The sequence below is a fragment of the Hypanus sabinus genome, chromosome 6, assembly GCF_030144855.1.
Source record: "Hypanus sabinus isolate sHypSab1 chromosome 6, sHypSab1.hap1, whole genome shotgun sequence".
Classification (NCBI taxonomy): Eukaryota; Metazoa; Chordata; class Chondrichthyes; order Myliobatiformes; family Dasyatidae; genus Hypanus; species Hypanus sabinus.
This window is the reverse complement of record NC_082711.1, coordinates 68355261-68368897: the sequence shown is the minus strand read 5'-3', so window position 1 is coordinate 68368897 and position 13637 is coordinate 68355261. Positions and strand designations below refer to the sequence as shown.

The 13637-nt window shown below is 38.1% G+C and overlaps 1 protein-coding gene across 3 annotated transcripts in view; it reads left to right on the top strand.

Moving 5' to 3' along the window:
• The window catches only part of LOC132395562 (polypeptide N-acetylgalactosaminyltransferase 15-like), a 78576-nt gene that overhangs the window by 55222 nt on the left and 9717 nt on the right, over positions 1-13637 (top strand). Inside the window, exons 6-10 of one of the 3 annotated variants that reach the window (XM_059972352.1) lie at positions 2630-2824; positions 6695-6844; positions 8291-8392; positions 9404-9547; positions 10522-13524. In XM_059972352.1, coding sequence (XP_059828335.1) covers positions 2630-2824; positions 6695-6844; positions 8291-8392; positions 9404-9547; positions 10522-10545 — 615 coding nt within the window. In that variant the 3' untranslated portion in view covers positions 10546-13524. Of the gene's footprint in view, positions 1-2629; positions 2825-6694; positions 6845-8290; positions 8393-9403; positions 9548-10521; positions 13525-13637 lie in introns of those variants that run through there. The other 2 variants (XM_059972351.1, XM_059972353.1) reach the window with 2 other exon arrangements.

The following is a 13637-nucleotide window of genomic DNA, read 5'->3' as shown; positions in this document are numbered from 1 at the left end:
TTGAAGATGCTTTAACAAATGAGCAATGATTCTGTTCATTCTTATTATTGAAATACTCTCAGCTATAAATTCCTGATTGTGATTTCTTTGGTGATGTACATTCTCATCCTTTTGATTAGCGTGAATGGGTTTATTTTAATATACATTGTTATATAAAAGAAAAAGAAAAAGTAAGATCAAATAACACATCCTGGGAATTGGAAAGTTATCACTTTTATATTGCTCCATACAATTGATGCATTACAGCCTGAATTTGTTTGAAAGTTATAGGATGGATATTTCATGATTTCATTGAGTACATACTAGTAAAATGTGAACAGTCATCGGATAAAATTGCTTTGGTATATAGTTTAGTTATTAATTTACATACAATATTAGGAAACATAATCTGAGCATATATACTTTACATAAAGGTAGACAATTTTATTTGATATGTAAAGATAAACAGTTCAGGCTTTTTCTTAAATGAATGGAGTACATGCTAATCATAAGACATGGTCCATACTTCATTTTTATTACAATGATTCCACAAATGCTTTCATGATGGCACCTTGGCAACAAGAGTGTTGCGTTTAGAAAAAGGAAGACACAAATTTCCTGACAGGCTACATTAAAATTTAATATGTGAGTGCGCAAGAGATGAATAATCTTTAGAGATTCAAAACTAGAGGTCTTAATATCAGTTTATAACTAATTAGTCAGAAATTCAGGTGTTATTCTTTAATCAAGAGTGGAGAAATTGGATCATAGAGTAATTGATATAAATTGCATTGATGGGGATGCCAAATAAGAGCAGGTAAAATTATAACCTACAGTATATGTTACAAAGCTGAAAGACAATATGGAAAGACAAGATTCACATGGAGCATATAGTATTGGTTTATTGGGTCAAGTGACATTGTGTTTGCATCACAACAAATGTTGCTTGTTGGTTCCAGTTTTCCTCAGCAGATTCACATGTGGCAGAGTGTAAATCGGGATGCTGATTTGTAATCACCTATTTTGTGCTCCCACAAAGGCAAAATGGAATGGATGATGTACCACAGGGGCCAGTGCTGGGGTCTCAGCATATAACAGCTTATGTAAATAACTTGGGCAACAATGCTGAATATATTGAAGGAAAGATGTGAATGCACTGGAAGTTGTTCAGAGGTTTACTAGGCCAATAACTGGACCAGTAGAAAGGTTGTCTTACAGAGAACGATTGGATAGCCTAGTCTTATATCCACTGGAGATCATTGTGTAAGAGTGCACTAATCTGCAAGATTCTAAGTAACTTTGACAGGGAAGTAGGGGAGATGTGGAGATGTTTTCTGTTGTGGGCAATCTTTAATTAGAGGGACACTGTCTAAAAATAAGGGTCATCCATATAAGATAGAGATGAGACAAGTTGTTTTTTCTTTATCAAATGTTCATTAAAACATTTAGTGAAATGTGTCATTTGCGTTTTCAACCAACATACCCAAGGATGTGCTGAGGGGCAGCCTGCAAGTGTTAGCACACATTCTAGCACCAACTCATCCTCAAAAGGAAATGGAAGCAGAACATGAATATTTTTAAGGCAGAAATAGGTAGCTACTCGGTAACCACTGGGGATAAGTGAATAGATGAGAGGTTATTGCAGATAGTCAGAAATGCCAAGTTGAGGTTACAATCAGATCACCTATGGTTTTATTGAATGGCAGAGCAGGTTTCATTAAGATGTCTACTGCTATTCCCACTCTTGATTTAAATATTTGTAAATTAGACTGAATGTGTGAAATTCAAGAAAATTAAGTGGTGACAATTAAGTGTAACACAGAGGCAAAGAAGCACTGCTATGTTAGTTGAACGAGGTATACATTAACATGACGAACTAGGCTTTGTTCTCTTTGCATAAAGTGCAGCTCACTTGTTTGATGAGTGTCAGAACCCAGAAGTATTTGGCACCCAAGTGAGCTCAAATGGCTGGTGGTGTAGTGGCATCCACACCAAACTTCAACGCAAATGGTCCCAGATTCGAATCCGGATGGTTCCTTGCATGCTTTTCATCCATGCAGGGTTGAGCATCGAGCTAGCAACTCAACCTCATAAAAAACAAATGCTAAGGAAATAGCAAGGCTACCACCTGATGTGCCAAACAAAGTGCAGAGGATTTAATTAATTACTAGAGTCTTCAGTTTTCAAGCACTAGATTCAAAGCCAGATGATACATAAAGCACAATTGCCTAGAAAATCATTCCTGTTCGGTAGCACTAAATACAATTGACTGTGTGTTATACTCTGAAATGAATTTTAAAGGTGAGTAGTAAGGTACCAACATGATTACAGAGCCCATATAGTCCTATCAACCAGGGATGGATTTCAAAATAGATGTGTTTATTAGATGACTTCCAATAAAGATCTTACTCTCCAGTAAATTCATCCCACTGTTTTGCTGAACACTGAAACATTTAATCAGTAAAGCTGATTACACTGAACAGTGCACTGCTTATAGAATATGTGTGTTCCATCAGGGGTCTGCTTATTTTTAGTATTTGGAGATAATAAGAGGATTATTTACAGCTAAGTGCGTGAAACATCAAACAAAATATTAAAATTAATGATGATCCAATAATAGGTCTATTTTGGATTGTGTTTCTTCTTCTAGGTCTGGCTCTGTGGTGGTTCAGTGGAGGTCCTACCCTGTTCTAGGGTTGGTCATGTGTACCAGAAACATTCCCATGACCCTCTACCTGATGAAGAGACCACAGTGAAAAACAAAATTCGTGTTGCTGAGGTTTGGCTGGATTCTTTCAAGGAGATCTTCTACAAAAGGGACCTGACTGCATATTTGCTTAGTAAGGTCAGAATAATCCTTATATTGCTCAATTTGAAACAACACTCATCTTTCAATTCACTAGCTCTGACAGGCTATTTGGATTTTTTCAAATTAAGTTTCTATTAAAAAGTTGTATTATAGTCAATATACATGTCTATATCTGCAAATAATAATTTATCCATCCGAAGGATTAAACCAAATTCAAAACTATCTGTGAGTTTCCAGTACAGGACAATTGACATTATTCTGAAAATGCTTTTAACATAAGAGTCTGATGAAGTTCAAGCAATCATTATCCTTTATTTCCAGCTGTGTACTGTTCCCAACGTCATCCAAAAGAGCACCAATTTCCTCATTTTCTTCCTTATCACCCCTTAAGTGAAAAACTCTCTCAATTATCAGAATGAGATTTAGTGATTGACAAGCAAAATGTCATAACAACTAAATATCAGTGAAAACCAAAGATAAGTTTTTCTTGGTTTCTAGTCTCAAACCCCAGCTACATACTTGGTTCTGAGACACATACTCCTCATGGCCACTTTATTTCTTACCTCCTTTACCTAATAAAGTGACCACTGAGTGTATGCTTGTGGTCTTCTGCTGCTGTGGCCCATTCACTTCAAGGTATGATGTATTGTGAGCACACTACTGTTGTAACGTGTTTCAGTTACTGTCACCTTCCTATCAGCTTGAACCATTCTGGCCATTCCTCTCTCATTAACAAGGTGATTTTGCCCACAGAACTGCCACTCACTGGCTGTTCTTTGTTTTTTTTTGCACCATTCTCTGTAAACTCTGGAGAATGCTGTGTGTGAAAATTCCACAAGATCAGCAATTTCTAAGACACTCAAACCACCTCTTCTGGCACCAACAATCATTCCATGGTCAAAGTCACTTAGGTCACATTTCTGCCCTATTCTGATATTTGGTCTGTACAACAATTGAATCTCTTGACCATATCTACATGTTTTTATGCACTGAGTTGCTGCCTCATGATTAGCTGATTAGATATTTGCTCTAACGAGCAGGTGTACAGGTATACCTAATAAAGTGGCCACTCAGTGCATTTTGGAGTTCTAAGGTCCCACTTTACTTAAGTTTAGATCACAAATCTAACCTTTAGTTGCATAAGACCCCTTATTTCAGTAAAAATGCCAGATTCTGCTCTGCCTTAGCTTATCTGCTATTGAAACCTTTAGCCTTGGCTATATCACCTTGCCTTGGCGTGTCTTGCTACAAAGAATGCCAATTTCCATTGTTCTATATTCTGTCATCTTAAGGTCATCAAAATTCTGCCAGTTTCACACCAATTTCATTTGCTCTTAATCTCTATTTATGCTGATTTACATTGTCCCCTTGTTAAAAATATTTCAATTTTTAGAATTTACCCTTTTTTCATATCTTTGCAAGGCCTTACCCTTCTTTTTCTCTGTAATCTCCAGACAGAGGTTGTTTGCAATTCAGAACACACTGCCTGAAAAGGTTGTAGAGGCAGGTGCTCTTACAACCTTTGTTGTTATCCTAGTAAGTATTTAATATAGAATTCTTATTTCTCCGATTTTAGGTACTGTGCCTTCAGTCACAATATCTAAACATCTTTGACATCTTACACTCCCTCCACCTTTTTACCTTCCTCTCCTCTGCATAGCTATCATTAAAACTCACTTCATTAACAATGGTTTTGAATTCACTAGAATGTGGAATTCTAGACCATGTATGTTTGGTGGAATCAATCAGTGGATCTGATCAGAAAATGGAATGGATTTTGTTTGGAGAATTAGATGGGTGCAGGGTGTGTTTAGATAATATCTGATCAGTAGAAGAACTGAATAGAATGCTTATACCAATATTTACTCTGGAAGGTACCTGTTTGAATTTTATGCTGATCTAAACAAGATCACGATGATAGACAATACACACAAAATGCTGGTGGAACACAGCAGGCCAGGCCAGGACTCTCAAGTCTTTTTGCACCTCTGATTTTATAATTTTTTTCTCTTTTAGAAGATAGTTTATAAATAATTTATATGTTTATTCCTTCTACCAAAATAATGACCATACACTTCCCAATTCTACATTCCATCTGCCACTTTTTTGCCTATTCTCCCAAACTGTCCAAGTACTTCTGTCTACTCCAAGTTTCCTCAACAAAACTTGCCCCTCTACCTATCTTTGTACTGTCTGCAAATTTGGCCACAAAGACATCAATTCCAACATCCATAATCAATGACATATAACTTGAAAAGTAACTGTCCCAATACCAAACCCTGCAGAACACCACTAGTCACCAGCTAGAATAGGCTCACTTTACTCCCACTCTTTGCCTCCTGCCAGTCAGCTAATCTTCTGCCAATGCTAGTATCTTTCCTGTTATACTATGGGGTGAACTGATGAAGCAGTCTCATGTGCGGCACCTTGTGAAAGGCCTCCTGATAATCCAAGTAAACAACATCTACTAACTCCCCTTTGCCTCTCCTACCTATTATTTCCTCAAAAAATTCCAATAGATTTGTCAGGCAAGATTTCCCCTTAAGGAAACCTTGCTGACTTTGGCCTAATTTAACGTGCCTCGAAGTACCCCAAAACCTCATCCTTAATAATGGGCACCAACATCTTCCCATTATTAAAGTCAGGTTACCTGGCCTACAATTTCACACAGAATGCTGGAGGAACTCAGCAGGCCAGATAGCATCTATGGCAAAAAGTACAGTCTACATTTTGGGCCAAAAACTAAGGTCCTGTGTTGTTTGGATTTCCAGCATCTGCAGCTTTTCTCCTGTTTGTGGCCTATAATTTCCTTTCTTCTGCCTCTCTCCCTTCTTAAAGAGGTCAAGATGAAAAGTATTTTCTGAAAAAAATGACAGCAAACTAGAGTAAGATAATATTATGAAAAGTTATCATTCCAATATACTACCCATTAACACTTGAGGACCTGAGTTAGAGGGGAAGGTTGAATGCATTCGGACTTTATTCCCTACAGCATAGGAGAATGAGGGCAAATGCAAGCAGGTTTTTACCACTGAGGTTGGATGAGACTAGAACTAGAGATCATGGGTTAAGGGTAAGAAGCAAAATGTTTAAGGGGAACATGAGAGGGAACTTCTTCAGTCAGCACCTGCTGAGAATATGAAACAAGCTGCCAGTGGAAGTGATAGATACAGATTCAATGTCACCATTTAAGAGAAATTCGGATAGGTACATGGATAAGAGGGGTATGGAGGGCCATGGTCTGGGTGCAAGTCAATGGGACGAGGCAGATTAATAATTCAGCATGGACTAGATGGGCTGAAGGGCATTTTTCTGTACAGTAATGTTCTGTGACACTGTAATTGAAGACCTGTGTTTCAATTGCCTCTTGATCATGCATTGTAGCACAATTTCATCTTTCCTTTCTTATATACAAAATAAGTTCTGGGAGACCTATTCAGTCAGTCACGGTCCATGAGAAATTTCAGTCTAATATTATCTGATTAACCTGTTTAAAAGATTTTCAAGTCAACACCATCCAGTTTGCCTTCATCCTTCTCAGTGGACACACAGTGCAACGCCACAGTTATGAACAAATCTCAGCAATGAACCCCCGAGTGGTGGGAGACTTGGTAAACCACAAGTCCAAAGACACCTGTTGCTCCCCAGCTTGTATATTTAACATATGTCATGAGTCACTCAGCTATCACCAGTCACTCATCATGTATGCCAAAATATTATTTCCTGAAGCTCATTACGGAGATTACAAAACACATTGTTAGATGTTTATTGAATTAAGAATGGAAAGAAAGTTGAAGTGGCATAGTTGCCAGTCAGTAAATGAAGAAAAGGAAGAGTTAATGTTTCATTGAAATCAATTTAGCTAAATTCAGAGACTATTATCTGTTTTTCCACTCATTTTGGTAGGCTGAGGTGCCTGACTGTAAGGAACGAATGCAACTGCGGAAGAGACTAAACTGTAAGAATTTCCACTGGTTTTTAACTAACATCTACCCAGAACTTTATGTACCCGAGGACAAGCCAGGATATTCTGGGGAGACAAGACAAAGGTTTTTGGTATTTTATCTAACGTTCTGTTTGCTATTCTAATTAAAACTAATCAGAAGAACAGAAAGCTTTCTACATGAAGTTCCCTTTAGGTATACATCCTAGCTAAAATCAAAAATAGAAACGTAGCATAAAAACAGGAAGTATTAGAACATTCAGGAGTTTGGACAGCATCTGTGGAAAGTGAAACAGTACTGATATTTCCAGTTGCAAAACATCATCAGAGCTGGGAAAGTGAAAAAACTATTTGTAGTTCTGCAGGGGATGGGGGAAGGACAAAAGGAAAGTCTATAATATGATGAGGTTATGATTTCCCAGCTGATTCCAATGATTGCAGGACTGAAAACAATGAGAGAAGTTAAGAGCATAAAACAACAGGGTATGTTAACAGTGTGAAATGCAGGAGCGATCTGTTGCAGAAACTTGGGAGATCGATCCCATTGTAACTCCCAGCTATCCCACTCTAATCTCTATGTCTATGGTTCTGTGTTATTCCAGTGTATCCCAAAGGGAAAATTAGTAGGGGAACACAACAGCACTGATAGCCCTGCATGGAACTGATGGGCTGATATGGCTTCCTATCTTGAAAGGAAATGTAGAAGTAAGCTCGACTGCAGACAGCACTTTACGCACGGTCCAGGCACACTGTGGTCTCTTAGGACCTGACATTGAATTTAACAATTTCGGATAATGTGTTCTTCATGTTTGTATCAGAACTGACTATTCTCTTCTGTAAGGTTTTCTAACTGTAATATCAATTGAGTTCACCTGCTCTGCAGACTTTGCCCATTGCTGGGCTTTTCTAGCATTCTCCATTTGATTTCAGATATCAGCAGCAGCACCTCCTTGCATTTCACATCTTTAATATGTCCCACCCCTTAGTTTTCTAGTTGCCTTTGTTAATCAATCAGCTACACAGCTTCACCAACAGTTATCACAACAACATTTTGACCTCACCTGATTATTCTATATGCATTATTCTCATTCTCCATTCTAAAGACTACCATATTTTCCAACTTTTCCCATTCTGATAAAGGGTCTTCAAACTGTTTCTTTTTTCAGAGATGCTTCTTAACTTCAGAGTATTTTCTGCACTTCTGTTTCAATGCTTTTATTGTGAATATTACAAACAGTGTTGCATACAGAAACAGTACACACTATAAATCATCTAAGTTTGAAATAATACGCTACATATAAACAAAAGTAACAACTTGTTATAAGCCTTGTTCTTTAAGGAATCTATGTCATACCTCAAAAAATGGGATAGTGTTCTAAGTTTAATGAGGAGCTATTTGATTAAAGAATAAAGAGACTGAAGGAATATTTAATTACTTCCTGTAAATTATCTTGAACACTTAATTGCCCTTTCTGAAAGAGAGAATGTAAAATAGTGAGCAGTGGAAAGAATGATGATTATCATTGTCCTCATTTATTGCATTTATTTCTTACTTCCAGCTGTACAATATTGGTACAGGTTTTTGTGCAGATTATGAAACTAAATGGAGTACCAGTGGATACCCCATTGTCCTCGCACCATGCAGTGGAAATGGGAATCAGGTAATACCTCCAGTATCTAATATTCTAAGAAAATTCCACTGATAAATATCTGGTTCACTTAATATTGTAATTGTGAACAGTTATCAATTCCAATCCTCTCATGGATTCATTATTAACATAAATCTTTGACAGTAAATGTCAATTAATGAATTGCTAACATCTTCATAACTGAATAACTCAAGACCAATTGTACAGGCAGAAGCCTGAAGTTCAATGGAGCTAATTGCTTTCATACTTATTATATTGAATATTTGTAATTGCATATAGTGGTTCCAACTCCTGCTTGGTCTACCAAATTTAGATTCCTGTAAGTTGAAAGTGCTAGTTTGTTATAGCTTCAAACAGTTAAATTTAATAGAAATATAAATTGGCTCTTAACCCCTTGGCTGTTCCTCCATTCAATAAAATCATTGTTGATTTCTAGTTCAACTCTTTATACCTACTTTTATTCCATGTTTTCTAATTAATTTGATTTAAAATAAACTTCTACTATCAGATATAAAACTAATAATTATCCAGTTGAAAACTGTTGCAATTTTAAACCACACTGTGAAGAAAGTGTTTCCCAACTTTACTCTTGAAAGACCCAGCTCTAATTTTTAACCTCTGCCCTCTTATCTTGGATTTCCCAGCAACAGAAATACTTGCTCTCTATTCAACCCATAGTTTCTCCTCAATATCTTAGGAACTTTGCCAAAATTACCCTCCCAGCCTTAGCTATGGGTTTCTTGCTTTATTCTATTCTTCAATTAATAAAGTCAAGAACTTAAGGTTGGGCAAACATCTGAACTGATTTTATTTGATCCTGTCCCATTTGTTAGCTGTTTTTAAAATAGGACAGCAGTAATTTGCAGTTAATTTAGAGAAAATAAGTAGTTAACTATGCAGTATGTTTAACTAGTAATTTTAACAGGAACTTGATTAGGTTGCACCAAAATAGGTTATTTCCAATTTTGATGAATTTCTATAAAACTGTTATATTACTAATCTATCTTTTTTTTTAATATATAGCACTTTGAATATAACAGTATAAGGGAAATCCGGTTTGGTGCCATGGTAGAACTTTGCATTGATGTCAGAGATGACCAGGTCATATTACAGAACTGTACCAGCAAGAACAGGATGGAATCACAACAGCAATGGAATGTGCAGAAGGTTTGTCAGTCTCTATTTATTGACAACTATAAGACCATAAGATATAGGAGCAGAAGTAGGCCATTCAGTCCACCAAGTCTTTCCCTTGCCTTCACCCCATACCCTTAGATGCCCTGGCTAATCATGAACTTATCTATCTCTGCCTTAAATACACTCAATGACTTGGCCTCCACAGCCGCTCATGGCAACAAATTCCACAGATTTCCCACTCTGACTGAAGTAATTTCTCCGCATCTCTGTTCTAAATGAACGTCCTTCAATCCTGAAGTCCTGTCCTCTTGTCCTAGAACCCCCTACCATGGGAAATAACTTCGCCATATCTAATCTTTTCAGGCCTTTTAACATTCGGAATGGTTCTATGGGATCCCCCTTCATTCTCCTGAACTTCAGGGAATACAGCCGAAGAGCTGCCAGACATTCCTCATTGGGTAACCTTTCATTCCTGAAATCATTCACATGAATCTTTTTTTGAACTCTCTCCAATGTCAGTATATCCTTTCTAAAATAAGGAGCCCAAAACAACACACAAGACACCAAATGTGGTCTCACGAGTGCCTTATAGAGCCTCAACATCACATCTCTGCTCTTATATTCTATACCTCTAGAAATGAATGCCAACATTGCATTCGCCACCTTCATCACTGACTCAACCTAGAGGTTAACCTTTAGGCTATCCTGCACAAGGACTCCCAAGTCCCTTTGCATCTCTGTATTTTGAATTCACTCCACTTCTTTGCCCATTCCCTTAAACAATCTAAGTCTCTCTACAGGCTGTCTTTTTCCTCCACACTACCCAATTCTCCACTTATCTTTACTTTGTCACGAATCCCGTGACAAGTTGAAAAGGACCAGCAGAAATGGAACACACCTGGAGTCTGGTTTACTATTAAGACTATATTTATTACTACTATGAATTAATATCATTAAAACCGGATAATACAATACAGGTTATAAACTATTATATATCTCCATAGATGTGTGTGTGGATACAAAGATAATAGTCCCGGAGGTAGATATCAGTCTTATGGTGTCAGGTAAGTTTAAGCAGTTCAGTTCACTTTGTGTTGCGTCGAGTTGAATTGATGGAGACAGAGAGAGAGTGTGTTAATTGAGTTGTTGTTTAATTTGGCAGCTTTAGTTGTTCTTGCTTCCGAAGTCTTTAGAGTCACTTCCTGTGAACCCCACACAGACACAGACGGACAGAGCCCCTTCTAGGGAACGGTCTACTAACCCACGGCACGGGTTCACCACCAGCAGACCCCTGCAGGCAAGCTCTTACCTGCACTGGTAATCCCAGGTCAAAATAAATCGGTCCGTGGCCTCCACCCTCATGGTGGTCTTAAACTCCACCAGTGGTTTCTCGGGTAGCTTCCGCACTTCTCCCGCGTCACATCTCCTCTGTGGTTATCAGGCCAACAGCCTCAACTTTTTATATTCCATCTGGAATTCCAACTGTCCGTTAGCTCAACCATTCTGAGCTGTTACCATGGCGACTTCCCAGCTCGTGTCTCAGCTGGCACCGTACTCTCACTCTCAAGGTCACAATTAAAATTGTTATCAAAAACAAGTCAGGGTCCTCTCTCTCCTTTAATTGCCTCCTTGTTCATTAGACTGCTGAATTTTCTAGCAGTTTCTCACCTGCGTGACAGTATCATCGGCAAAGTTAGCCACAAATCCATTAATACCATAGTCCAAATCATTGACATATATGGTAAAAAACAGTGGTCCCAACACCGACACCCGTGGAACTCTACTGGTATTTGGCAGCCAGCCAGACAAGGATCCTTTTATTCCCACTCTCTGTTTTTTGCCAATCAGCCAATGTTCCACCCATGCTAGTAACTTCCCTGTAATTCCATGGGCTGTTATCTTGCTAAGCAGACTCATATGTGGCACCTTGTCAAAGGCCTTCTGAAAATCCAAGTACATCACATCTACTGCATCTCCTTTGTCTACCCTGCTTGTAATTTCCTAAAAGAATTGCAGTAGGTTTGTCAGGCAGGATTTTCCTTTCAGGAAACCACGCTGGCTTTGGCCCATCTTGTCATGTGCTTCCAGGTACTCCATAATCTCATCCCCAACAATTGATTCCAGCAACTTCTCAATCACTGATGTCAGGCCAACAGGTCTATAGTTTCCCTTCTGCTGCCTCCACCCTTCTTAAGTAGTGGAATAACATTTGCAGTTTTCCAGTCATCCAGTACAGTGTCAGCATCTATCGATTTTTGAATGATTATTGTTAATGCCTCCGCATTCTCTCCAGTTACTTCCTTCAGAACCCAAAGGTGCATTCCATTAAGTCCAGAATATTTATCCACCCTCAAACCTTTAAGCTTCCTGAGCACATTCTCAATTATAAATTTTCACTGCTCACCGGCACTCCCTGACACTCTTGAATGTTCGGTATACTGCAGATATCTTCTACTGTGAAGACGGATGCAAAATTGCATTAAGTTTCTCTCCCATCTCTGCATCTGTTATTACAGTATCTCCGTCATCATTTTGTATTGGTCTCATTTTCTCCTTGACTCTCTTTTACCCTTTATATACTTAAAAAAGCTTTATACGCAACTATTTAGACCAGGGGTTCCCAAACTTTTTTTATGGCATGGACCAATACAATTGAGCAAAGGATCCTTGCTTAATTTCATCAGTCACCTTTCTTACCTACTCAAGAGATTCATTGACATTAGTCTGACATGACCCGCCCTGCACAAAGCCATGCTGATTATCCCTTATTAGACCATGCTTCTCCAAATGCCCTTAACTCCTATCCCCAAGAATCCTTTCCATTAGGATAATTTCTAATGTTGTTTTACAAACGAGATCTCTTTGTGTTATGCTTCTATTAATATGATGTTTTAATGGAGCTGTTACATGTTAATGTCAGTATATTTTAAAACCTAATTCTTGTCCTCACGTTGATAATGCTGAATGACCTGGAACAGGAGTCAGCTATCATGCAGTTCTATAAATAATACTGGTGAAATATTAAGGAAGAGCATGGGATTTACACATTTGTAATGTTAGTTTATATTTTTTGTGACATTGTAGAAAAGTAAGTGGAACCTTGGTAAAATGCCCATTTGCATTGATCCTTCGTTTTCACACATTCTCTAGTGAAGTTTTTGGCAGGAGACCACGGAAATCAACTGGTTACTTTTCAACTTATTTTCTCCCTTCCAAAATGTCTTCACTTACAATGTAATAAATAACATTTGGAATTTGTATGTATTAAAAATGTGCTTTAAGGCATTTCCTCAAACATCAGTCAAAGCCTTTTTCCTTCTCTGTTCAGTTGGAGGACATAAAACCCTTAATATACCAAATATTCTTAGAATTCTAATAGATTCATTAGTTACTACCATGGACTGTATTTTTCACAAATGCAGCATGTTTTAGGATGAAAACCAGGCAGCTGAAAGTGTTAACAGTGTTATAAGTCCCTCTGCCCTAATCACCACCCAGTTAGCCAGGATTCTACTTCTCTGTACTGGGGTAATGACCGCTTCCCACACTGGACCTGATTGCACTAGGTCCAGTCACTGCCCCACCCACACTGACTACATCAAATGCAAGGTGTTGGCCAAGCTGATCCTCCGTACCCAGGTGTCCTTCTTCCAAATTGGAACAGGTTGCAGGCAGTGACTGGCTTTCAAATCCTGATTCTGCTCTCCCCAAACACTGTTTAAACTAAAAGGTCGCCAATTCAAGACACAAGTGAGGCAAATGAAAACAATTGATGGGAACAGAGCAAAGGACAGATATATCTCTAACTCACTTCAGATTTGCCTGTTTCAATCTGCAAGCAAGGTAGTCAAAGTGACCTTACCACCAGTTAGCAAATTGGTATAAATTAGCACGTTAAATTGCTTACTCCTCATATAGATTGGACATTTAGAGCTGTTCAGATACCTGGTCATTAAACTGATGTTTTGACAACTTTGTTTAGGATTCATAAATTTAACTTTAATTTGTTTCAGTGGTAAGTTTATGACTAGTACATCTATTGCAGGTGAGCCTGAAATTCTGTGAAGTTTTTCACATCACATTATAACTCCGGCAAATGGCCAGGAAACCCCAGGTAAAC